At 43.1% G+C, this 27,077-nt stretch overlaps 1 protein-coding gene and 1 pseudogene across 3 annotated transcripts in view; one reads left to right on the top strand and one right to left on the bottom strand.

Annotated features, from left to right (window-relative positions):
* Rbl1 (RB transcriptional corepressor like 1) overlaps positions 1-27,077 on the bottom strand; it is a 58,642-nt gene that overhangs the window by 18,602 nt on the left and 12,963 nt on the right. For 2 of the 3 annotated variants that reach the window (NM_011249.2, XM_006499018.1), the window contains 7 exons: positions 23,729-23,841; positions 23,441-23,544; positions 12,725-12,862; positions 11,034-11,198; positions 10,281-10,413; positions 5,373-5,636; positions 2,741-2,952 (listed from right to left, as the gene is read on the bottom strand). In NM_011249.2, the coding sequence (NP_035379.2) occupies positions 2,741-2,952; positions 5,373-5,636; positions 10,281-10,413; positions 11,034-11,198; positions 12,725-12,862; positions 23,441-23,544; positions 23,729-23,841 (1,129 nt within the window). Of the gene's footprint in view, positions 1-2,740; positions 2,953-5,372; positions 5,637-10,280; positions 10,414-10,501; positions 11,199-12,724; positions 12,863-23,440; positions 23,545-23,728; positions 23,842-27,077 lie in introns of those variants that run through there. The other variant, NM_001139516.1, reaches the window with a different exon arrangement.
* Positions 4,283-4,788, top strand: Gm14277 (annotated as a pseudogene).

A 27,077-nucleotide genomic window follows, 5' to 3' on the forward strand; every position in this document is an offset into this window, starting at 1 on the left:
ACGGGAGCTACAGACTGTGTGAGCCACTACCTGGGGACTGGGAATTGAACATGGGCCTTCTGAAGAAGCAGCCAGTGCTCTTAACTACTGAGCCATTTCTCCATGCCCTAAACAAAAAATCTGAAAATAAGGTAGGGAGTGCTGGAGGAAGACATTCAACATTAGCCTCTAGCTTCCATGCGTCCACACATGCATATGCACATATTCCAGAGAAAAAAACTTTTGTCAAAATTAGGAATCTTTATGCATCAAAGACTATAATTACTAGAGTGAAAAGACAACTGCTGCAATGGGAGAAAATCTCTGAAAACCATGAATCCGTTGAGGATATCCAGAAGAAATAAAGGACTCCTGTGACGATCACAAAATCTAAAGGACATTTATGCAAAGATATCTAAACTAACAATAAGCCACACTTATTAAACAACGAGAAACTAAAATGTAAGCAGGAGTGATGGCTCAGTGGGTAAGAGTACTTCCAGAGGATAGGAGTTCAAATCCCAGCACCACATGGTAGCTAGTAACAGTCAGGGCTACAACTCCATTAACAAGAGTGTCAGACTCTTTTTGGCCTCTGAGGGCAGTGTACAAATATGGTGTACAAATAAAATACCCATACACATAAAGAAAAGCACACACACACACAATGCCCTGCTTCAATCCTCTAGACCAAGCCAGAAAGAAAGAAAGAAAGAAAGAAAGAAAGAAAGAAAGAAAGAAAGAAAGAAAGAAAGAAAGAAAGAAAGAAAGAAAGAAAGAAAGAGGTGAGTTCCAGTGCGGCTCTTCTATGAAGCCTGCTGTCCCCACCACTGACAATGCAGATCTCTGTGAGAACTGTAATTGGAGATTGAGCCCAGCAACACCAGTGAGGAAGTCTAAGAGCAGGAAGTCAGCCTTTTCATTACAATATATAGAAGGAGCCCTGTTTGGTCCTGATCTTGAGCTTGAGGTAAGATCCTTAGTGTCCCCTTTTACCACATCTCACTGCACTTTGAATAAAGTTCTTCCACTCCTCCACACCCAACCCCCCAAAATCTCAGAAAGTCACTGTTGATAAAGAAGGTGGACACTGTCACTGTGGGTAGGAAAGGACACTGTCACTGTGGGTAGAGAAGACACTGTCACTGTGGGTAGGGAAGGACACTGTCACTGTGGGTAGGGAAGGACACTGTCACTGTGGGTAGAGAAGGACACTGTCACTGTGGGTAGGGAAGGACACTGTCACTGTGGGTAGGGAAGGACACTGTCACTGTGGGTAGAGAAGACACTGTCACTGTGAGTAGAGAAGACACTGTCACTGTGGGTAGAGAAGGACACTGTCACTGTGGGTAGGGAAGGACACTGTCACTGTGGGTAGGGAAGGACACTGTCACTGTGGGTAGGGAAGGACACTGTCACTGTGGGTAGGGAAGGACACTGTCACTGTGGGTAGGGAAGGACACTGTCACTGTGGGTAGGGAAGGTCACTGTCACTGTGGGTAGGGAAGGACACTGTCACTGTGGGTAGGGAAGGACACTGTCACTGTGGGTAGAGAAGACACTGTCACTGTGAGTAGAGAAGACACTGTCACTGTGGGTAGAGAAGGACACTGTCACTGTGGGTAGGGAAGGACACTGTCACTGTGGGTAGGGAAGGACACTGTCACTGTGGGTAGGGAAGGACACTGTCACTGTGGGTAGAGAAGGACACTGTCACTGTGGGTAGGGAAGGACACTGTCACTGTGGGTAGGGAAGGACACTGTCACTGTGGGTAGGGAAGGACACTGTCACTGTGGGTAGGGAAGGACACTGTCACTGTGGGTAGAGAAGGACACTGTCACTGTTGAGAAGGAGCAGTAAGGACAAACAGCAGTGCAGTCACACAGTCCAGAACGGCAGTTGCCTAAACAAATACCAAGGGCCTGGGAGACACCATAGTTTAGTCATTAGGCCACTTGCTGTACTAGCATGAGAACTGGGGTTCAGTGCCCAGAACTCACTCACAAACACAGGGTATGGTGGTATGCAATGTAGTTCCGTGCTGCGGAGGAGGAGACAGATAGGAGTCCCTGGGACTTGCTTGCTAGCCAGCCTAGTTTACCTGGTGAGTTCTCTTAAAAACAAAGTGGATGGCACAAACAGAATGACAGCCATAGCTGTCCTCTGGCCCCACCCCTAACACACTAGATATTGACCTCACTTCTAGGAATACACTTAAGCTGAACGCAGAGCCAGAGAGAGCCAATACTCACAGCGGCACAATTCATAAAACCAGAAAGTGTAACAACCCAAACATCCCTCACAGATGAATAGATACACCAAGTGTGGCATATACGTTACTCAGCTTTAAAATGCAAAGAAATGCCCACGCGTGCTATTGCACAGATGAATGTGGGAAAATGAGCCAGTCAACAGACGCGCTAGTGTGTCATTTCACTGGAACATGGCACCTTTTCAAACACTCAAATTCATGCACACAAAAATAGCATGGAGATCGCCTGATGGGAGCAGGGAGAAATGGTGGCTTCCGCTTTAATGAGTAAAGGGTTTCAGGGTGAGAAGACGAAAAGGTCCCAGGGGTGCACAGTGGCAAAGGTCACACAACAAGGTGAGGGTATCTAGCACCGAACTGTACGCCTAAAAATTAAAGAAGCAAATTTTATAATATGTATATTTAAAGAGAAATCAAAAGAGGCCAACACTGCTTAGTATGCAGTCTTGGCTGAATGAGCTGTGTTTGGATGCTGTGGAGACACGTACCTTCCTATAGAACAGTGCTAAGGACCCAGTCCTCTTGGGTTTGCTTACTCCGGTCAGATGAGCATCTTGTGCTTTAGTCAGATGGGTCTGTTTCGGAGAAGTACCAATTAGTGACTGGGCAGTCAGTGACACAGGGCTCTCAGCTGTGGACTCCTGAGTTGGATTCATGGAGATAGGAACCAGTGTGATTTCTCCAGCATCATTGGCGATACCTGCATGCACAAGCAAGACTCTCAGGTGGAGATACAAGCTGAATGTTCACAGCAAGTTGTCAGTGTACATGTATGAGTTAGTGCAGGGACGTTAGAGAAAGGGATGCAGCTATTACACAGGAGCTATCTATAACACAGTTCTGCTTTTACTTTTTGAAGCAAGAGCAGGTTTCCTTTCGATAGTCTTATGTTTCATTTTATTTAAGGAGACAAATTTTGAGTAGCAGGGTGTGACGCCTCATGTCTACAATCCTTGGGAAGCTAAGGCAGGAGGACGGCTGTAAATGTGAGGCCTGCCAAGGTTACATGGTGAGTTAAAGCCAGCACGACATAGAGGCCCTGTCTTAAAAACAGACAACAACGACAACAAAAAATCTTGTCTTCTGTTTTTGTATGAGCCTGTCATGTTTTTATATGACACTTAAAACTTTTACAAACATCATCTATTTATCTTATGGGAGGAATGTGTGTATGAGCCACAATGTGAGCATAGAGGTCAGAGGACAACCCACAGGACCAGTTCTCTCCTACCATGTGGCTTCTGGGGACTGAACCTGGGCTGTCCGGTTTGCAGGCAAGATCCTTTAGCTGACGAGCCATGTCACTGGCCCAACTTTAATACTTTAAAAAGCAAATTTTACTCTTTTAAGCACTATTTCTCCCTTAATACACCAACTTATAAAGTTCAGATAACAACAAAAAAAAAAAAAAAAACTAAATCCTGGGCTGGTGAGATGGCTCAGTGGGTAAGAGCACCCGACTGCTCTTCCGAAGGTCCAGAGTTCAAATCCCAGCAACCACATGGTGGCTCACAACCATCCGTAACAAGATCTGACTCCCTCTTCTGGTGTGTCTGAAGACAGCTACAGTGTACTTACATATAATAAATAAATAAATCTTTAAAAAAAAAAAAAAAAAAAAAAAACTAAATCCTAACAAAAAGGGTTGTAAATTTATAAAATGTGGAAATTTAAGATAGTATATGTTCAAAATAAAACAGGAGGTGTAGGACTGAACACTTCAGGGCAGTGAGACTATGATGATAGATGTCATTATACAGTGTCAATACTGTAATGTGCACAGAATGTCCGCTACCCAGAGAGTGATGCTGAAAGTAAGCCATGGGTTGTACGTATGAATGAGTCAGTGAGGCCTCACTGATCTAAGAACCCACCGGCTCGTGTGTACAATGTCGATGTTTTCACAGGCTGTGAGAGTGCACAGGGAGGATGACAGGAAGTATATGACAAGCTCTTCTACTTTAAAATTCCTGTGAACTTCAAATTGCCCTACAATACAGGGTCAGTTAAAGGGAAAGAGAAGGCCTGAATTCCATGAACAGTCGGACCAGAAGGGAGAACTGCATCGCTAGGATGAAGCTCGTGAGATTTTTGATGAAATTGAGTCATGAAACTGTAACCATTGAATTGAAGAATGGGACACAAGTCCATGGAACAATCACAGGTGTAGATGTCAGCATGAATACACACCTTAAAGCTGTGAAAATGACCCTGAAGAACAGAGAACCTGTACAGTTGGAAACATTGAGTATTCAAGGCACTAACATTCGGTATTTTATTCTACCAGACAGCTTACCTCTAGATACACTACTTGTGGATGTTGAACCTAAGGTGAAATCTAGGAAAAGAGAAGCTGTTGCAGGAAGAGGCCGAGGCCGGGGTAGAGGAAGAGGACATGGTCGCGCCAGAGGAAGAGGGGGTCCTAGGCGATAATGTCTCTCAAGATTACTGTTTCAATTTGATAAGGAATTTGGGGATATCTTTTGTACAGGTTTTGTTTGTTTGTCAGTTTTTAATAAACATAAGTGTAGGGACAGAGTTGTCTATTGATTGTCAAATTAAAGTTGTAGTGAGTATCTATTATATTCACATAGTATGTTCAGTTCAGGGAGTTGGACGCATGAAATACATGTGTACTGAACATGGGTTTGATTTCTTTGAGTCCATTATTTGGACCTCTTTTGAGATGAAATAAAGTTGAGATGAATTGGCATTTCGATAAAGTTCTTTTGGGATGAGATCTAAAACTCATCCTCTTTAAAAAAAAAAAAAAGGGAAAGAGAAGAACTTAGGTTTAAGAATAAACTACTGGGGCTGGAGAGACGGCTCAATGGCTCAGAGCATTTGCTGCTAATGCTGGGGACCCAAAGTTCAGTTCTCACCACTCACAGTGGTTCACAACCACCTATACTCCAGTTCCAGGGAAACTGACATCCTCTTCTGGCCTATACAGGCATCAGGCATGTACATGGTGCATAGACATGCATGCAGGCAGAACTCTTATATACATAAAGTCAAGTTTTTAAAAAATACAGAGTTATATCATGTGATGCAATGTCATAAGACATTTCTTAAATTTTTATGTAACTGAACAATATAAGGCAGAGATGAAGATGCTACCATGCAAAGGGACTGTAACTTTCCGTCCCGTCGTCCCTGTGACTGTGGTTGTGGCCATTGTCAGAAGAGCTTGCCCAGGGGAAATTGATAAGCTTTCAGCAGTGACACTCGAAGGAGCAATTTTCAGCTTTGTTCCTTCTGCCATAATCTTATCCATCAGTGTGTCCTTTGGTGGGTCATCTCCAAACAGTCTCCTCTTAGCACTTCCTGCAGCAGGGGAGCTGTAGCGCTCATGGACAGAAATCGGAGACAATGGTTGCATATCTAATAAAGAGAAAAAGAAAAGGTTTAAATTTAAAACGTATTCCAAAATAAAAAAATTCAGGTTTCCTTATTCACACACTAAGCACTTGAGCTGTAGAAGGGAGCATGGTTCCCACACTCACGGACTGCTGAGCCTAGAGGGAGAGAGAGCAGAGTGAGCAGTGTGGCAGCTCAGCTTTCCGCATTCCTGCAGCTCTGTCCATAGCAACAGAGCAACCCATTAAGAACAAGGGAGAGGCTGAGCAGTCGAATGACATAAGCACTAACTGAAGAGATGGATTCTAGCTCTTAGTATTACCTACTAAATAAATAGCACCCATGATTAAGAGGAGGCACAAGCAAAACTCGGTTTGTGGAGTCACAGTTTTGCCACCCCCACATTCCTAGCAGTTTAAGGCAGTGGCTGTGGTTTATGAATCAGTAAACACAGAGCCATCTTTAGTAGGGTCACCAGGAAACAGGAGCAAACGTGACACATGCCACTGCTGGCCCTGCCTTAGTTGGAGGGTCTTCTCTTCCGATCAAAACCAAAGAGAAGATATTGGATTGGTGAGATGGATCAGTCGTTAAAATGCCCATCATGCAAATATAAGAAGCTGGGGATTTGGAGCCCCAGCCTCACGGTGTGATGGCACAGGTCTGTTATCCTGACAGAGTAAATAAAGCGGGGGAGGATGGGCAGAGACAGGCAGACCCCAGAACTCACTAGCCAGCCTGCCTCATGTGGTAAGGCGAAGTGCAACATCGGAAGACATGGGGTATTAACCTCTGTCACACAGACACAGTTAGGGACAGGGCCTCTCCCAATGCAATTCACTACAGTGAACACAGGATCTCAAGACAGTTTTGATACTATATGTTCTTCTTTAAGGAAGAAGAGATATTTTATTCTAGAATCAAACAGATTTAAATAGAGGTTTCATTTATCCAAATTCAGCATTTCAATATGATAGCAGCTTAATCAAGTTTTTATGTTAATATAACAGATAGTCACAGGAGTTTTTTTTAGGTACATCAACAGAAACAACAGATCTCTGCAATAGAGCTCATGTACTTTCTTTTTTGTTTGTTTGTTTTTGTTTTTCGAGGCAGGGTTTCTCTGTGTAGCCCTGGCTGTCCTGGAACTCACTCTGTAGACCAGGCTGGCCTCTGCCTCCCGGGTGCTGGGATTAAAGGTGTGCCCCACATTCTCATTCTCTTCTTTTTTTTCCCCTTATATTTTTTAAAATGTTTTCAGCTTCTAAATTTTTTTTTATTAGATATTTTCTTCATTTACATTTTAAATGCTATCCTGAAAGTCCCCTATACCTTCCCCCGGCCCCTGCTCCCCAGTCCACCCACTCCCATTTCCTGGCCCTGGCATTCCCCTGTACTGGGGCATATGATCTTCACAAGACCAAGGGCTTCTTCTCCCATTGATGGCCGCCTAGGCCATCCTCTGCTACATATGCAACTAGAGACACAGTTCTGGGGGGTACTGGTTAGTTCATACCGTTGTTCCTCCTATAGGGTTGCAGACCCCTTTAGCTCTTTGGGTATTTTCTCTATCTCCTCCATTGGGGGCCCTGTGCTCCATCCAATAACATTCTCACTCTCACATTCATATTTTCTTCTCTCTCTCTCTCTGTTTTTTGTTTTTGTTTCTGTGTAGCCCTGGCTGTCCTGGAATGAACTCTCTCTGTAGACCAGAGTGGCCTTGAACTCAGAGATCCTCATGCCTTGGCCTCCTGAATGTTGGGATCAAAGGCATATACTACCATGCTGGCTCTCTGACAACATTTTTAACTTTCCAGTTGGTATAAGAGAGCTGTTAAAACATTCAAAAAGCTTTCCAGGATAGTCACATAGATACTAGGTCATATGCAGAGATGAGCAATGAATGGTAATTAAATGCTTTGGGCTGGTTTTATGTCAATTCGACACAAATTTGAGACATCTGGGAAGACAGAACTTCAACTGAGAAAATGTTCCCACCAGCCTGGCCTGTGGGCAAGCCTTTAGTGAATTTTCTTGACTAATGACTGAGATGGGCTTACTTCACTGTGGCCCATGTTGCCCGTTGCCTGGCAGTCCTGGGCACTATAAGAAAGTAGAGTGAGCAAGACAGCGCTCCTCCATTACCTCTAAATCACCCCTGCCTCTAGGTTCCTGCCCTATTTGAGGTCCTGCTCTGACTTCTCTTAGAGGTGTACAGTGATGTGGATTACAAGTTGAAACAAACCGTTTCTTCCCCAAGTTGCTTTATCACAGCAATAGAAACCTAAGAGAGCCATTAGTAACTTCTGTCTGTTATACAACAACAAAAATGGACTTTTGTCTTCCAAGGGTCAGCAAGCTCTCACCAGTTCCAGCATTGTTCAAAAGTTCAAGTCCAATGTTTCCTTTGACTCAAGGAGAACTATTAGTTGTGAGCTTCTACAAAAACTGTAATGTAAGTTACATATGTCTGGCTTTGTTTTGCTTTAGTTTTTGAGACAGGGTATCATTATGTAGTCATGGCTGGCCTGGAACTCATTATGTGGAACAGAACAGACTGACTTTAAACTCATAGGGACCCACCTTCCTCTTCCTCCCAAGTGCTGGGATGAAGTCATGCAGCAGCACGCCCAGCTCGTCACATATTTCTAGAGACATTCAATTCTGCATCGTTGTTCACAATGTTTTATCACTGTCCTGAGCCAATCTCACAAGCACACCATGTGCTCTGCTGCTGCTCTTTTGTGTTCTGTGCATGTTAGGCAAGCAGTCTACCACTGAACGACAGTACCCACCACATTAAAGTGAAGGCATCTCAATACTTAAGTTGTTTGTTTGGTTTTCTGAGACAGGGTTTCTCTGCGTAGCCCTGGCTGTCCTGGAACTCACTCTGTAGACCAGGCTGTCCTCGAACTCAGAAATCCACCTGCCTCTGCCTCTCGAGTGCTGGGATTATAGGCGTGCGCCACCACTGCCCGGCCTCAGTACCTAGTTTTACTTTAAGTAGGTGATCGGTCAGTCTACTTTTAAAGTATAGGTAATAAAAGTTACTCTGGCTATGATGTGTAATGTGAGATGGGGAAGCAGCTGTGGCTAAATAAAACTCTTTGAATGATTCTGGATGTTACAAGAGCAGCCCTAACTTTAGTCCTCAGTAAACAAGTAGATTCTTGTAGCTCCCAGAGTCTACTTGAGTGCCTTGAATCTAAGAAAACCAAGAAAGCCCTTGGAGTGAACAGGAATGCTCAAAGGTGGTGGTTCTGGGAGAGAACTGGGTCCCAGCCATGACGTTATCTGCAGACGCCCTGAAATGCCTTCTCTTATGAGAGCACTTGCTTAGCATGGTATGAAGCTTTGGGTTTGATCCCCAGCCCACTGATACAAGTTAAAAAGTCACACAGAGTAACTTAGATGGTGCTTGCTGCCTTATGTTATTTATAACAGGGCATCTTCTTTGCCCTGGCAGATGGTGGACGGAGCAGCCATTTATTTGTACACTCAGTAAACTGAGCGTTTACCATAGTTTTCCCAGTATTTGCAAAGCAACAGTGGAACAGCGAAGGTTTTGACCATTCTTGGAATTTAAGAACGCAAAGCACACACCTGGAACCCAAGCACTCAGGAGGCGGAGGATGGAGGGTCAAAAGTCTGAGGCCAGCCTGGCATACATAGAGAAGCTCTCTCAAAAGCAAAACAAACAGAACAAATTCCAAGGGATTCGTAATCCAAGAGATGAGTGTGTCAGATGGTACATCACAATAAAAAAACAAGACTGCACTAAAATCTTCCCATTATTAAGGCTCAAAAGGTACAATTTTAAGAGTGTAAATAAGTCTTTTAGGAGATATAGCTCAGTTGTGGAGGTTAATTTTTTAAATTAGATTTTAACTTATTTAGTTCAGAGGAGAATGGCAAGCCATGGTGCACTGGTGGAGGTCAGAGAATTAACCAGAGTTGGTTCTGTACCCCAGCATGTGGGTCCTGGGGAGTCACACTCAGGCTGGCAGGATTGGTGAAAAATTCACTAAGCCACAAGCCTTTTTCTTTCTTTTCTTTCCTCTTTTTTTCTTCCTCTCCACAACCCCCCATCTCAGAAACGGTCTTTCTCTGTAGCTCTGTCTGGCCTGGAACTCAGTATGTAGACCAGGCTGGCCTCAAACTCAGAAATCTGTATGCCTCTGCCTTTATAATGGTGAGATTAAAGGCATGTGCCACCAAGCTCAGCACAGAACTGCTTTTAATACAAAGAAAGTGTATAATAAAAAAAAATAATAATATAAAAAAAAAAGAAAGAAAGTGTATAATAGGTCACATTGAATATGGGTGAAAGCACTGAGCTTGTCAAATCTTGATGAAGAAATTAAATGTTTTATGCTTCTAAGGAGTTAGAAGCTGTTTTCTTAAGAAACTGATCTGTGGGTACTGGAGAGATGGCTCAGCGGTTAAGAGCACTGACTGCTCTTCCAGAGGTCCTGAGGTCAATTCCCAGCAACCACATGGTGGCTCACAGCCATCTGTAATAAGATACGGTGGTGGTGGTGCCCTCTTCTGGTTCCCAGGCATACATGGGAGGCAGAATGTTGTATATGGAATAAATAAATAAATAAATCTTAAAACAAACAAGGTGGTCTGCATCTGTCCCCAGTGCTCCATCAACGTCACACCTACCCTGTCGAAGGCTCCCACTGTCAGTGCGAACTTCCTTGACTCTTGGATGTATTATTGGAGACATTGGCATCATGGGGAGATGGCCTTGCACATTTCCTCCATTACCTATTTCAAAGTTATTAGGGAATATAACCTACAGAAAACAATAGCACAGATAAAATACCACAGACAGATACCCAAGAAAAACAAAAACATGTATACAAGTCCTTGTGCATGAATGGTCATAGCAACATCATTCCTTTTTTATTGAAAAAAATTTTTCCATACAATATATTCTGATCAAGTTTTCCCCTCCTCCAATTCCTCTCGGACCCTATCCATCTTCCTACTCACTCAAGATCTTTCTTTCCTTAAATCAAACAAGAGACACACAGACACACAAGCGCACGCACGCTCAAAAACAAAAATGAACATGTAAAAGACCAGTAAAACAAAGCAAAATGAAACAGTCTATAAAAATACCAATGAGTTTTGTGTTAACCAACTACTGCTGGGCATGGGGTCTGCCCTGAAATGTACTTGATATACAAATGAGACTCCGGTGGGGAAAACTGATTTTTCTTTGGCAATAGTCATCATCTGCAGATAATCTGATAATTTGGGGTGGGTGGGACTCCTTCCATTTCCCCCTCTCAGTGCTAGGACACATCTGGCTTGAACTTGTGTAGAGCATCGTTCATAACATCCAAGGCTACACAAAGAAACCCTCTCTCGAAAAACAAAACTTATTCTCTTCGTCTAGCCCTGGCTTACTTCTTCACAGGAAGGGACTCTGTTTGCAGAAGCATGCAGAGCCTCCCACAGTGCAGAATTATTAGTCCAAGCCAAACTCTCCAAAATCTGTTCTTCAATGCTGTTCAGATGTTTCACCATGTCTCTGGAAAGGCCCTCCTCTGAGCGGATCACCACCTCAATAACCTGAAGAGAAGAACGTAGAAACAGCAGTGAGTTCAGACTAACAAGCAATCACTGCTCTGGGCATACAGACATGAATGGCTCACTTTACTGCCACAAAGAATCACACTGGAGCCATAATTCTGTGGACGACTAGAATCTGTGTGTTATAAATTTAAATACAAGATGCTTTTAAGTCTCTTTATTCTTCTCTAATGCAATATATCCCAACTGCAGCCTCCCCTCCTTCCAGTTCCTGCCTCTTCTCCCCCCCCCAAATCCACTGCCCCTCTTTCTCCCTCGAGAAAAGAGCAGGCCTCTGAGTAATATCAAGTGAACACTAAAAATATTACCACATACAGGGCTGGCCAACAGTTAAAAATGTTTTCTACACAAGCAAGAGTTCAGATCCCCAGAGTGCATGTCACTTCCAGAGACTATCAGAGGCAGTAACTTCCAAGACCTGCCTCTAACTCCAGCCTCGGAAGGCAGAGGCCAGCAATCCTTGGAGAAGGCTGGCCACAAGACTGGCTATATTGGCAGGTCTGGGTTTCATTAAGAGACCCTGCCTCAAAGGATACGGTGAGAACAGTTAAGCAAGATTCCCAGCATCAACTTTGGGTTTCCACACATTCATGCCCAAACATACATGTGCACCTACACACATGTGAGTCTACATGTATTCATACATATCACACAGACACATGAAAACAAAAAAAGGGGGAAAATATTACCACATACTTGAGCTATATATCAGCAGAAAAGTCCTTATCTACGATGTGCAAGGTCCTGTGTTCTATTCCTAGACCAAGATAATTAACTAGTAAAAGAATAAGGTAAAATAAAACTATACACATCTTTCACGTCTTCTTGTTTTGTTTTTTGAGGCAGGACCTCAGGTAGCCAAGGCTGGCTGTGACCTTCTGCATAGGGAAGATGAACCTCTGATCCCCCTGCCTCCACCCCTGAGTGCAGGATTACAGACATGGCTGTGATCCTCCTGCCTCAGGCCAGTGATCCAATGGGTATAAACAGGGGAAAAGTCCAAGAGTGGTTGTGGCCTAGTCTTATCTTCCAGTCTACTTTCTTTTTAATCCACCTCCCCTTTCCAATATCACAAAAGAATAGAACAAACTATTTAAAAGTGACTGTATGTGTTTTCTCTAAAAAAAAATAATAATAATAAAGTAAAATTCTGGTTAGTTAATGACTCTAGCACAGGGAGAGGGCCTAGAGCCTCTGGAGCGAGTAACTTTGAAACCCAGTGCTATCTGGGTCTGTGCTAAAGGAAGCGAGGCCTAGGGAGAGGAGCATGCGAGGCTCAGTACTGAGCGCTAGCTCACATTTGCAAGTCAGTAACTTGAAAAGAACTCAAACGTGAAACTGGCTCAATTTCCTCCTCCTTTTGTCTTTGTCTATACCTCAAGAGGAATAATTACTACGAGAATACTTCCAGAAATATTTTCTAAACATTACAACAGTGTTTCTTCAACATTAAGATAAATGCTTATGTGAATACATACCAGAACAGAACTTTGCAATCACCTTACCTTATAAAAATAAAATGGCTGCAAATCGAGAACTTCAATAATCCACGGGAAAGTACGGGGTGAGCTATATGCAAAGAGCACAATTTCCAAACAACAAGCCATCAAGGATTTATGAAATATATCTTGCTCTAAAAGAACCTTGGGGAAGAAAAGATCAGACTTTAGTATTTCTCAGTAATTTCACCCTTGGTCCTTCCAGAAACAACACTATAACCTTCCCATGTGGTTGGGAAGTGAGGCAGAAAGATTTATATTCTAGCTGTAGCTGTAGAGCAAGACAGAGGCCAAGCTAGGCAGCATACAGAGAAAAGCAGGTAACGGGGAAGAGCAGCCTGCAAAGAACAGGCAAGCTTTGTCCACCGCCCAGAGAGGTCAGGTAAGGAGGACAGCTGGAGGGGACGCCTGGGTCCCCTGGGAAGGGGAAACAGAAGAGGTTTCTGGAGGTGGGAATGGGAGTGATGGGGGAGAAAAATAGTCAAAATAATCTGCAAAAATATTATCCTAAATTATCAGAGACAATTAGATAATTAGGATATAGGTCCAGCTCTGTTTTATATAAATATAATAAAACATATATTATATATGTGTGTATACATAAATGTATATATCATATATGCATATGTATCATGTACATATATACCTCACTCTCAAGCTGATAAAGTTTTCCAATCATACTTACTCTCATTTGCTGTAGATTTTGAATTTTAATGAGGGACATGAGAAATGAGCCTAAAAATGTTAATATAAAATAGGTGATATTTCCATTGAGAGAAAAAAATCTTATGATTGATTCTTTTCTTTTAAGTAATTTGTCAGTATAAATGTTAACACCGAAATAAAAGATAAAATAATACAGAAGCTAAAAGTTCAGAGAAAAAAATACTTCATTGAGAAAACAAAAGCCTCTCTCATCAATGAGTGTAAGATCCAACACGTTGGTGGTGAATGCCTTTAACCCAGCAGTTCGGAGGCAGAGAGGCAGAGAGGCAGGGAGGCAGGGAGGCAGGGAGGCAGAGAGGCAGAGGCAGGTGGAGTCTGAGTTCCAGTCTATAGATCGAAGTTCAGGACAGCCAAGATTACACAGAGAAATTCTGTCTCAAACCCCACCCTCTGCAAAAAAAAAAAAAAAAAAAAAAAACTAACATGCTTTCAGTTTTAATAAATGGTTATTTGGGGACCACAGGGGAGATGATTCAGTGGGTAAAGCTGTCTGGCAAAAAGCGTGACAGCAGGAGTTTGATCCCTGGAACCAAACACCAGGAGTGAAACCAACCCCTCACTTCCACAGGCACACCACGTCCCGATCTCCCCGACATATATAAATGTACTGGTTAGTTTTATGTCAACTTGACACAGGCTGGAGTTATCACAGAGGAAGGAGCTTTAGTTGAAGAAATGCCTCCATGAGATCCAGCTGTGGGGCATTTTCTTGATTAGTGATCAAGGGGGGGGAGGGCCCATTGTGGGTGGTGCCATTCCTGGTCTGATAGTCTTGAGTTCTATAAGAGAGCAGGCTGAGCAATCCAGCAGAAGCAGGCCAGTAAGTACCATCCCTTCGTGACCTCTGCATCAGCTCCTGCTTCCTGACCTACTTGAGTTCCAGTCCTGACTTCCTTTAATGGTGAACAGCAGTTTGGAGGTATAAGCTGAATAAACCCTTTCCTCCCCAACTTGCTTCTTGGTCATGATGCTTGTGCAGGAATAGAAACCCTGACTAAGACACACAGGGAGACTCACTAGGTTGAGCCAGCACAAACAGCTAGTAAGAGGACAAGGGACAGCTTGGCACACAGTTCTGTCATTCTATGGAGCTGAGAGTAGGGCCTCCTGGCCAGCCTCCTGGTTACTTCTATAGGCCATTCACATTTCCTATGACTGCCCCTGTGAGCTGGAACATTTTCAGATAGCTGAACTTCTTTTCCTCTCGCTGCAGGTGCTGGTACAGGAGGAGCCTCTGCACTCTCTAACCAGCATGGTGCGCCAGGAGATCTTTGTCACCATCACTGACCTCAGGTGACACCCCCAAGCACCTCCCACATGCACCCTGGTTTCCCATTCAAGGTCATAGACTGCTAGAGCTGATTAAAATGGCTGAGAAGAAGGCTCGGTGTGTAAGGGCACATGCTACTAAAGATGGTGACCTGAGTCTGATGCTTGGGACCCACATAGAAGAAGGAGAGAGTCAGCTCCCACAAGTTACCTCTGCCTTTCACACATGCACTGTGACAAGTCTGCTCCAACACTGTCACTGACTTCTCCAACACTAAATGAATAAGTGCAAATCTTAAAATCCCCTACATATTAACTTTTGAAAACTATGTGGGGGTGGCATCCTTTTGTGAGAACTTTAATATCGTGCATGATACCTAGTCTTGGTTGTCAGCTTGAGACAAGTGGGAAGCAGGAGCCTCAGCTGAGGAGTTGCCTCCATCAGATTGGCCTAGGGCCCTCCCTCCCTGCCTCTGAGGCCTTTGCTTTGTTTTTTGTTTGTTTGTTTGTTTTTAATTTTTTAATGGATATTTTCTTTATTCACATTTCAAATGTTATCCCCTTTCCCATTCCCCCTCCCCACTGCTTCTATGAGGGTGTTCCCCCACCCACCCATTCTTGCCTCCCTGCCCTCGAATTCCCCTACACTGGGGCATTGAGCATTCACAGGACCAAGGGCCTCTCCTCCCCTTGATGCCTGACAAGGCCATCCTCTGCTACATATGCAGCTGGAGCCATGTGTACTTTTTTTTTTTTTTTTTTGGTGGTTTAGTCCCTGTGAGCTCTGTGGGGTCTGGTTGGTTAATATTGTTGTTCTTCCTATGGGGTTGCAAACCCCTAGTCCTTCAGTCCTTTCTCTAACTTCTCCACTGGTGACCCCATTGGGGACCCCAGGCTCAGTCCAATGGTTGACTGCGAGCATCGATATGAAGCTTTTTCTTAATCAATAATTGATGCAGGAGGGCCCAGCCCACTGTAAGAAGTGCCATCGCTGGGCCAGTGAGAAAAATTGCCAACTGTGAGGCAGGGTGGAAGCCAGTATACAGTGCTCCTCCCCATGTCTGTCTCAGCTCTTGACTCCAGGTTCCTGTCTTGGCTGAGCAAGCCAGGGGAAGCAAGCCAGTAAGTAACATCCCTCCATGGCCTCTGCATCAGCTCCTGCTTCCTGACCTGCTTGAGTTCCAGTCCTGACTTCCTTTGGTGATGAACAGCAGTGTGAAAGTGTAGGCTGAATAAACCCTTTCCTCTCCAACTTGATTCTTGGTCATGATGTTTGTGCAGGAATAGAAACCCTGACTAAGACAATAAACATTTAAAAAATAAGCTATTTGAGCCAGTGAGCCCTCTGAGTGGGTAAAGGGACTTGCCTTGCCTGGCAACCCGAGTTTGGTCCCTGAAAGCACATGAACTTGGGAGGAAAGAACTGACTCCACAAGTCTTCTGACCTCCAAACCTGCGCCATTCTGTGCACACGGCCAGACACACATCATAGACACAATATCTTTAAAATTTATCGGCACTTTTGTTTGTGTATGTGGTTGTGTGTGAACACATAAGTGTATGTTCCATGGTGCCCATACGTGTACTGTGAGGATCAAACTAAAGTTGTCAGGTTTGCACATTAAGTGCTTTTTAGCCACTGAATCACCTTGCTGGACTCCAAACTTAATTTTTTTTTAAAATATTTTTTATTAGGTATTTTCCTCATTTACATTTCCAATGCTATCCCAAAAGTCCCCCATACCCTCCCTCTCACTCCCCTACCCACCCGCTCCCACTTTTTGGCCCTGGCGTTCCCCTGTACTGGGGCATATAAAGTTTGCAAGTCCAATGGGCCTCTCTTTGCAGTGATGGCCGACTAGGCCATCTTTTGATACGTATGCAGCTAGAGACACGAGCTCCGGGGTACTGGTTAGTTCATAATGTTGTTCCACCTATAGGGTTGCAGATCCCTTTAGCTCCTTGGGTACTTTCTCTAGCTCCTCCATTGGGAGCCCTGTGTTCCATCCAATAGCTGACTGTGCAAACTTAATTTTTAAAAGCTATGTATGACCCTTCTTTTATTAAGAATCACCAGAAATCTCAAGAGAATAAAATCTCAGAAACTCCACTTAGGTTAAAGCCAAAAGCCATCCATAACCACGAAGCAAGTCACAAAGACCAAAGGAAGATAGGATGACAAGAGACTCACAGACAAAAGACACTCAAATATATTTGAGAGCTGACAGACAGACAGACACTTAAAGGAACTTGACGTATGAAACCTGGAGGAAACACTGCATTGATGGCACAGCCAGAATGCAAAGTAGAAATGAGACAAGAACAGACCCGGGGGCAGGGGTGATCTGGAAATCTGCAGGAGTTAGACTGTGGGAGGGACGGAGGGAGGGGACACAACCAGGGATCTAAGGGTCAATGATAATCCCTTAGGAGTCTGAACTGTTCTCTAGAGAAACTGAATGAGACTTAACGGGTACTTAAGAAGAGGCAGATGTCTGTAACTAGGCTGTCAGACATTTTCCCTTCCTACAACAACCAAGCAAGACTAGGACACCAGTAGCTACAACTCTTATCACCTGAAACCACTGGACGCTATCCCCACAGGTTATCAACTTTCAGTGCCTTATTAAATATAAGTAGACAATCACAGATAATCCAACATTTGCAGAAAAACCTCTCCTTGAAGTACAGAGCATAACATACAGAAACATTTAGGAGACATGTTAGGCAATAGAAGAAAACATTAAAACACTATAAAATTAACCTTAAGGAATAAAAAATAAATGCAAAAAATTGGGGTATATGCTCAATGGTAGGGTACTTGTCTTGTATGTATGTACAGGACCCTGAATTCACAAAACAGAGCACTGCAAAATAATGAAACCAAACAAACATAATGAATCACAGGACAGATACAAGTTTAAACTAAAAGGCTGCTCTGTAGGAATGCCCAATGGATGACTGTAAAACCCACAAAAGGGTACATTAGGAGACTAGGGGTGCAATTTAGTTGGTAGAGTGTGGCGGTGGCGCACGCCTTTAACCCCAGCATTTGGGAGGCAGAGGCAGGAGGATCTCTTAGAATTCGAGGCCAGCCTGGGTTTCAGAGTTCCAGGCCAGCCAGAGAGAAACCTTGTATCCAAAGCCAAAAACAAAACAAAACAAAAGATTTCTGAAATAAAGACCAGTCCTACACAAAGAAAGAACACACCACTAATTAGCATCATTAGGAAGTAGACGATAATGGAGTAAAGTCTTCAAAGTCATAAAGAAAAATGTCAATTTAGATTCTGCATACAGACAGCTACAGTAAAGTGTCAGTCAACAAACAGTTAAGTAGACGTTAAAGGACATAGGGTGAGAGATGTGCTTAGTGGCTGTAGTGGCTCTTCCTGGTTGTCAACTTGACTATATCTGGAATGAACTACAATCCAGAATTGGAAGGCTCACCAGTGACCCTAATCTGAAGGCTGGGAGATACAAGTTTCTGATCTGGATCTTGGTATGGAGATCTTGAGGCATAGTGGCTATGGATTCCAGAAGATTAAGACAGGGAGATCTCCGAGTTCAAGGTCATATGGAACACACCTTTAATCTGGACTACACCTTCTGCTGGAGACCATATAAGGACATTGAAAGAAGGGAGTCTTGCTCTCGCTCCTTCGCCTGCTTGCCGTGTGGGACTGAGTAACTGCTAGATCCTTGGCCTTCCATTCACAGCTACTATTGAACCATTGTTGGGAATTGGACTGCAGACTGTAAGTCATCAATAAATTCCTTTACTATATAGAGACTACCCATAAGTTCTGTGACTCTAGAGAACCCTGACTAATACAGTGGCTAAGAGGAATGGTAGCTCTTCCAGAGGACTCAAGTATCAGCATGGCAGCTCACAACCAGCAGTAACTTGGAGAATCCAATGGCCTTTCCTAGCCTCCCTGGGCACTTCATGCACAAGGTGCACAGCAGGCATACATACACAGAATAAAAGTAAAGGGAAAAGCCTTTAAAATGAAATATGGGGGCTGAGTCAGTGCTCAGCGGGTAAGAGCATTGACTGCTCTTCCGAAGGTCCTGAGTTCAAATCCCAGCAACCACATGGTGGCTCACAACCATCTGTAATGAGATCTGATGCCCTCTTCTGGAGAGAGCTACAGTGTACTTATGTATAATAAATCTTTGGGCCAGAGAGAAGTCAAAGTGTCTGAAGACAGCTACACTGTAGTTACATATCATAAATAAATCTTTTTTAAAAATTAGATATGGTTTCTACATTTTACTGAAATAGTGAGATATCTATACCAGTAGAATGAGAGTCATACACACACACTCACATACACTGACAAAAAAGAAAGAAAATACATACGAAAAGAAGCTAGAGCCTTTAAAAAAATGGCCAAAACACAGATAAAACAAGCAAGCAGAAGAGGAGAGGTGTGTCTTTGCACAGGCTGTATTTTTCTGAGCTGGAAGGGAGGAAAGTAGAAACGGTGAGGGGGAAAAAGGACAAACAGGAAAGAGAAATAAAATGGCCGACTTAGACTTTACCACATTCATAATGACATGAAAGTGGCTAAAACTGCCAGCTAAAAGACAGAGATGACAGAGCAAATATGAAAAACCATGACCTACACTGGGAATAGCAGTGCATGCCTGTAATTTCAGCACTGAGAAGGCTGAGACAGGGGGATGATCACTGTGAGTCCATCAAAGCTACATGGTAAATTCAAGGCCATCTTGGCTACAAGAGGCTCTCTCTATCAGGCCCACCCCTCAAAAACAAACAAACAAACAAACAAACAAAGAACAAAAACCCCATGACTCAAATATTTGCTTTCTGCAAGAAACTCATATAATAATTGAGGTTGCTTGGAAGCAGAACAATGGAAAAAGGTGTATCATGCAAACATTAACCAAAAAAAATCGGGAGAAAGACTTCATAGCAAACAAAATTACCTAGGTCAGAGAAGGGACACTATATGGTGACAAAAGGTTCAACTTACAGAGAAGTCAAGGAAGCAATCTTAAATTTGCTAAATAGCAAAGCTTCAAAATATGAAAAGAAAAAACTCTGATAGATATGAATGAGACAAATTCACAATTATATCCAGACATTTCAGTATCCCTCTCAGTAACAGATAGAAGCAAGCAGAAAATTAGCAAGAGAATAGTCTCAGCAACATCATAAACAACAATATCGGATATAACACAAATCACAATGTGATAAAATACACCTGGACAGTTAAAGAACATTCCATACAACAGAAGAACATACATTTCTTCAAGGTTTTATAGAACATTACCAAGATAAACTCCATCTTAGGCTACAAAACATAGTATCAATAAATTAAAAGAGGTGGATTCACACGATGTGTTATAAAACTATAACTACTACATTATACTAGTGGCTAAGTGGAGCGTGAGATAAAGGGCAGCCAGAGGCCTTCCTCCTTTCTGGTAACAGAGTTCTGGGCAGTCAGTGCAGTAGACACCATTTATGTGTGGCTTTATTTTCTGAGGATTCTTTCATTTGCCCATGGTCAGTCTTAATTCAAAAATCTTAATGAACAATCACAGACACTAATTCTTAAGTTTTAAATTGTGTGCTCCTCTGAGCAGTGTAAGACAGCAGCTTGTCTCAGTCTGCCCTGCTGTGGATGGGAATCATCCCTTTGTCTGGAGATCCATACTGTACATGCTACCTGCTCGTTAGCCATTTAGTAGCAGTGACTGTGATGTGGTGTGTCAGGGCTTATGCTTAAGGCCCCACCTTTTACTTAACAATGACCCTGATGTGCAAGAGTAGAGGCAGTGGCAATTTAGGACAGACAGACAGTAACCACAGCGCGCTTTGTACAGGGATGAGGATGAAAGGACAATAAGGTACTTTGAGAGAGATGGAAAATATTCACATAGCTTTCATTATAACTTCTCGTTGTTACTATTATTAGTAGCAACTATTAGTGCTATGCTCTCACTGTGCCTGAAGAGATAAGTGTTATCAGCCAGGCATGATGGCACATCGGCCACCTCAGCACGTGGGAAGCAGAACAGGAAGGTTGCTGCCACCTCTGGCTACATAGCGAGTCCTTAGCTTACAAAACAAAATCGGGCTGCTAAGATGGCTTGGCGGGTAGGGGTTCGCTCCACCAAGCCTGAGGATATGAGTTCAGTCCACCAGAGGGAAAGAAAAAGAACCTAGCGCTGTCCTGGCGCCCCACACATCTCCAGCACACGTGCATGAGGACAAGTGCATGCTTAACAGTTGCTCCAAAACCCAGAAGCAAACCAGTGTTCTCACAGATATGCATATACATACGAACAAACAAACACAGGAATAAGAGCTAACTGGAAATTATCTCCCTCCCAAAAAGGGGGGGCTACTGGGTCTTAACTTTGTTCTGGTTACACACCCACACATGACACACCTATACAAGGTTACACACCCACACATGACATACCTATACAAGGTTACACACCCACACATGACACACCTATACAAGGTTACACACCCACACATGACACACCTATACAAGGTTACACACCCACACATCATACACCTATACAAGGCCAGACACTATTTTACTGTCAATTTCTTTGTTTTGATACTATACTGTTTAAGTTGTAATCCCTGTAGGAAGATGATCTCTCTGTTACGTTTGCAACTTTGTATGGATGTATAACTATTTAAAAATAAAAGTAAAAATTTTACTTCTCTCTTAGGTATTCCATTAAGATGTTAGCATAAACCACAAAAGACAACTGTATGAAATCCAAGAAAAAGAACCAATACTAAAGAAATGAGATGAACATTTCATTTCAGGGTGCAACAGAGAAATGCTTTTGTGACAGTCCACAGCATTCTTACAGATCCACCTGTTTATGGTGGAACAGAAGATGGGATGGCTCCAGGACTGACTGCAGAGTGCACAGAGGGAAGGGGCGAAATGGAAGCAGCTTATGCTAGGCTTAACTTTGGAGAACATTTCTGAATTTTCTGAAAATATGACTGAGGAGATGGCTCAGGTAAGGGCACCTGAGGCCAAGCCTGACGACCTGAGTTTGAGCTCCAGGACTTGCACAGTAGGAGAGAAACTGACTCCTGCAAGTTGACTTCTGACCTCCACAGTGTAAGGTCCATAGTGTAAGGTACAATCCGTCCCTCCACCAAATACATAAATACACAGTAAATGTACAAAACAAAAGAAACATATTTATAGCAGTCCTTGAGGTGATCAGACTTGGACAAATATTCAAAGAGAACTATTGTGTTTTTTTTTTTTAAAGAAAAACAAATACTATTTTATAAGTTAAGAATCCTTGAGTTATAAACAAATAAACAACTGTTAGCTTAATAATTTGAGAGGAAGACCAGAGACCATAGAAAGCTCACTTACAGGGAGCTGTGCCGGTGTTGCTGGCCGCACGTAGGGGGCACTGAAGGCACTGTGTGTGTGTGTGTGTGTGTGTGTGTGTCAGGGTCATGCACTGCCACTGAGCTTTGTATTGCAAATGTTCTTCATTCAACTCTGGGTAATTAACAATCCCCGCCCCACCCCACCCCCAAAGAAAAACAAACCCTATGAGAATACCTTTGATTTTCTACAGAACAGCAACCCAGACTAAATGCTAAGCACCAGATGTCAAGCGTCCAGAAGTGTAGCCCTGTGGAGGGAACTACCAGATTCAGAAGAGAAAGTTATGAAGCTAATCTTAGGCAGAACGAAAAGCATACAAAGAAGCCGTGAGCAGTTTCAAGAACAGTCAACTCCAAGTCAGATGATGTCTTCTGAGAAAGAAATCAGGCAAGAACTTTTAAAGATGAGTTATTAAAAAGAAGAGAATTAATTTTGCTTGGAAAGACCTCCATCAGCACATTTATTATCTGAAAGCTTCCAAGAGGCGAAAGATCAATCTGTGCAGAGAAAGCTGAGGACTGAACACAGGCTTGGAAGAACCTGTCCGGTGCACATAAGCAGACATGTGTTCAGCTTGTTAAAGATGATGACTTCTTTGTAATAATGAAATGAAGTCTTAGGAAGAGCAGGTGGCTGAAGTTGGACAAAGTGACCTCATCAGTCAAGGTGTGAAACAATCAGGTGACATCACTGAGAACTAAGGGAGAAGAAACCAACTAGGTCTCAAGGTCTCAAGAAGTTGTCAAACTAGAAAGGACAAAGCTGGTTAACAGTTGACATTCAGTTCCTCTTTCGGAGCTCATGGACAGCTGCTGCTTGAATCCATTTCTATTCCTGCCAAGTTCAGCCTCTGTGTAAGAACTGGAGAGGAGACTGTCCACGCAGAGGTGGCAGTGACTCATTCTCCTCTGATGGAGGCAGAGATGAGGTTTTTACACGCTGACAGCTACGTGCAAGTGTGTGCTCCTATGTTCTGGGACCACAACTGCTTTCACAACTGTTGCAGAACTATGGTATAACTGTGTTCTCAAAGAAGCTTTTAGACTCTCTAGGTAAAATGAGTGTAGAGTTGATGGTTGTAAATACAAGTGAGTGTAAATTTTCTAGTAGAGTAGAAATCTCATTTTCATATTCTCCCTTATAATCTTTTTCTTCAACTAAAAACTAAGAAATTATGTAAATTTTTATTGCTTACATTGTATAGAATAAAAATTATTACTTTTTTAGAAAGTGAAAACAAACTAACAAAAAGAAACCTCTTACTTCCCTGGTAGGACTGAAAGCTGGCTAGGAGGATAGAGTTACTTACCGACATGTCCATTCCATGAAGCCGTCGTGTTTCCTGGACCATTATAGTCTCCAGTATTTTGTAATACAAAATTTCTGCCAGTTTTAGTCTGTTTACAGCAAAGTCTATAGAAAACACAGGAGAGCATATGCTATTGAAATGGTGATGGCAAACTCAACAGTAAGCGGGTACATTAACTGCAAGAGATGGGAACCTGACTGTGGGGACATTCTTTCTCCACACTTAATGCTATCTGTGGGGACAGTCTCCATACTTAATGCTGTGCCGCTTTTATTCTTCTCTTCTTACCTATGTGAGATCCTGGCTGTTTATCTGTGGACTGGGTATAGTGTTGGCAGAAAGTCTCTCCTATTCCTTTCACAATTTTTATAATGTTTCCCATAGGATTCCGCATACAAGATCTATAAAATACAAGAGAAACTTGCTTATCAGGAAAACCCAGATTATCAACATTCCTCAAGATTCTTCAAGAATCACCCAGGGGCTCGGATCCAGCTCAGTGACAGACAGCTTGCGTAGATACCCAAGGCCATGGAATACAGATACAAACTTGCACGCGCGCACATACACTGTAAGTATTAGGGACTGAACTTAGCAGGCATTTGCTGAGTTGCCTTACCAGTCAGCTATAAGCATTTTTAATCATGCTATTTTGCCAGGTATGGTAGCATACATTTGATGCCTGCTTAGACATGAAATGCATGCAGTGCGACAGAGGCCAAACAAGGTGCCAGTCTAATGTGGGTGCTCAGAATCAAACCTTGGATCTCTGCAAAAGCAACAAGTACATTAACTGCTGCCCATCTCTCTGGTCCAGGAGCATTTATGATTATTTATTTTGGTAGCGGTCAGAGGATATCTAGAATCCATCTCTCTTCTTCCTAAGCATCAAACTCAAGTTACCAGACTTGGCAGCCAAAGATAAAAGATGCAGTCCTGAGCCACCTCACTGGCCCTGAATTAATTTTTTAATATTGTGTAATATCTTCATTCTTCTGCATAAGGATATTTTGTTTTCCCAACATCATTTCTTTCTACTCTTTACCCACTATATGGTCTTGGTACACTATCAATGATCACTTGAAAAAAAATATAGCTTATTTCTCTCCATTTTGTTTCCCCAGTTTATACATGTCTGGGTCAATACCATGCTTTTTTGATTATTGAAGCTGTGTACTATTCTACTATATTGAAATAAAATGTAAAGCCTCCAGCGCTGATCTTTTTCAAGTTTGTCTTGGCTTTTTGGGGTACTAAAGTTCCACATGAGTTTTAAAGTTTGGTGGTTTTGTTTGTTTGTTTGTTTGTTTGTTTGTTTTCCTATTTTGGTTTGTTATAGTTTTGGGTTTGTTTGCTTTTTGAGACATGGTCGCATGTAGCCCAGGTTGCTCCTGAACTATTCATATAGCCAAAGATGCCTTGAAGTCTGCTCTGCCTGCTTTCACCTGCACGAGCTAGGACTGCGAGCATGTCTGCCCACACCTGGCTCCCGTGTCTGTCTTTTTGTGCTTCTCATTCCGTCCCTTCTCCTATTGCGGTAACATGCTTGCACAGTGGCCTTGCCACTTCTTTTCAATTTACTCATGCTGACAGTTCAGTACAGGCCAATCTACTCAGGTAGGAGCTATGACCAGATCTTCAGGGCAGTCTTCCAGCCTTCCCTACAACGTCTCTTCATAGATATTTTTGAGACTATGGACAACTTTGGCAACCTTCTTGTGGCCTACAGGAAAGAAGGAATGAGTGTCGCTGCTCCGCAGCCTTTGCTGGAGAGCCAGACTTCCCTCCTCTTCTGAGATTTAGGTAAGTATCTTCATTCCAGAGTTGCCTGGGGATATCTTTACCTTTATGAGGATCTCCCCAGAGTTATAATGAACTCTGGAAAATGGAAGGCTTTTAAGTAGTTTCCCATAATCCTGATTAAACCCTGGTGGGAAGACATGGGACATTCTTTCTTTGGAAGAGTATTAAGACGTAGAAATGAAAGTAGATTGAGTAGATGACATAACCTACGCGTTCTCTCTCTGTCTCTCTCTCTCTGTGCTGAGACAGTGTTGGAGTATGACTTGGATCCCTTCTCCTGTCTCTACCTGGCAAGTGCTGGGATTACAGGAGAAGAGCTCCGCCCCCGCTCCTCCTCCCTCGTTTCCATTGAGATATTTTATTTACATGTATATTTCACATTCCTAAAAGATTAATCTCAGGACTTTCATTTCTATGTCTTAATACTCTGCTTTTTCAAGGTTCACCACGCTCATAAGCCCCATCTCAGGCAGTGACTCTGTACTTGCTCTTCCTGTGAGACTTACTACAGTCTTGCCAAAACTGCTCATGACTATGAGATCCCGCCATGCCTCAGGGTTAGTCAGAGCCTGGCGACTTAGAGAATAACTTTTTGTCTGTTTCTTTATTGGTGTTTATGTATATCTGTGGATGCCAGAGGTCACCCTTGGGTGCCAATCCTCAGAAACTGACCAGTTTGTTTTCAAATAGGTTCTCTCATTAGCCTGGATTCTCAGATGAGCCCCAAGCATCTTCTTGTTTCTGCTGCCTTGGTGCTGTACTTTACAAAGGCATGGCACCACACACTCAGCTTCCTTAGTGGATCTGGAGAATCACACTCAGGGTCTCAGCGCTTTACCAAATGAGTTATCTTTAAAACTGCTCTGGGGGCTGGAGAGATGGCTCAGCAGGTAAAAGCACTGACTTCTGCTCTTCCAAAGGTCCTCAGTTCAATTCCCAGCGACCACATGGTGGCTCACAACCATTCGTAATGAGATCTGATGCCCTCTTCTGGAGGGTCTGAATATAGCTACAGTATACTTACATACAATAAATAAATAAATCTTAAGAAAAAAAAACCCAAAAACCACAAAAACTGCTCTGGGCTCATGTAACCAGGAAGTGCTCCTTCCTGCTCAGTCATCAAGGTAAAGCCACAAGGTGAGCCACAGAGTCAGGTGTAGCCTAAGTTATTTGACAGGACTAATTCTCTGAGGACAACAACAGTGGCCTGGACCTGGAAATGTTGTCACCTCGCTCTCTTTGCTTGTTTTTGAGACGAGGTGTCATGTCTCAAGGCTGGTCTTGAACTCCTGATTATTACCCTCACCAGAAGGATGGAGGAAGAGCCCAGTGTGGAACAGTGATGGGTAGGAGCACAATCCTATCAAACACACCCTTCCAGCACCGCCTGTTAGGGAACAGGCTGTTGGAACAGACCTTCCATTACCTTTCCTTACCACTAATTTAGAAGATTATAACACGAAGTCCTCTCTCTCTCTCTCTCTCTCTCTCTCTCTCCTCAAAGGAGCTGCTGAACATTATTTTCCTGATTCTCATTATTCTTTTATTTCATTAGGAGTCAGAAAAGAAGGGTCTCTGCTATCACATCATCCCACCATCTTTACCAGGAAACATGGCTCTTTAAAAATCAACTCCATGAAATCCCACTATATACTGTCCCCAGAAGGTAACCAGTCTCACCTTGAATAACTACTCCTGTTGAACTCATTTAAAGTAAACTTAGGGGCCAGCGAGACAGCTTAGTGGGTAAGGGCATTTGCCTCTGAGCCTAACAACCTACATTCAATGTCCACGATCTGCTTGGTGGAAGGACAGCAATGCCTTCATCACG

This window comes from Mus musculus, chromosome 2, assembly GCF_000001635.26.
Source record: "Mus musculus strain C57BL/6J chromosome 2, GRCm38.p6 C57BL/6J".
NCBI lineage: Eukaryota > Metazoa > Chordata > Mammalia > Rodentia > Muridae > Mus > Mus musculus.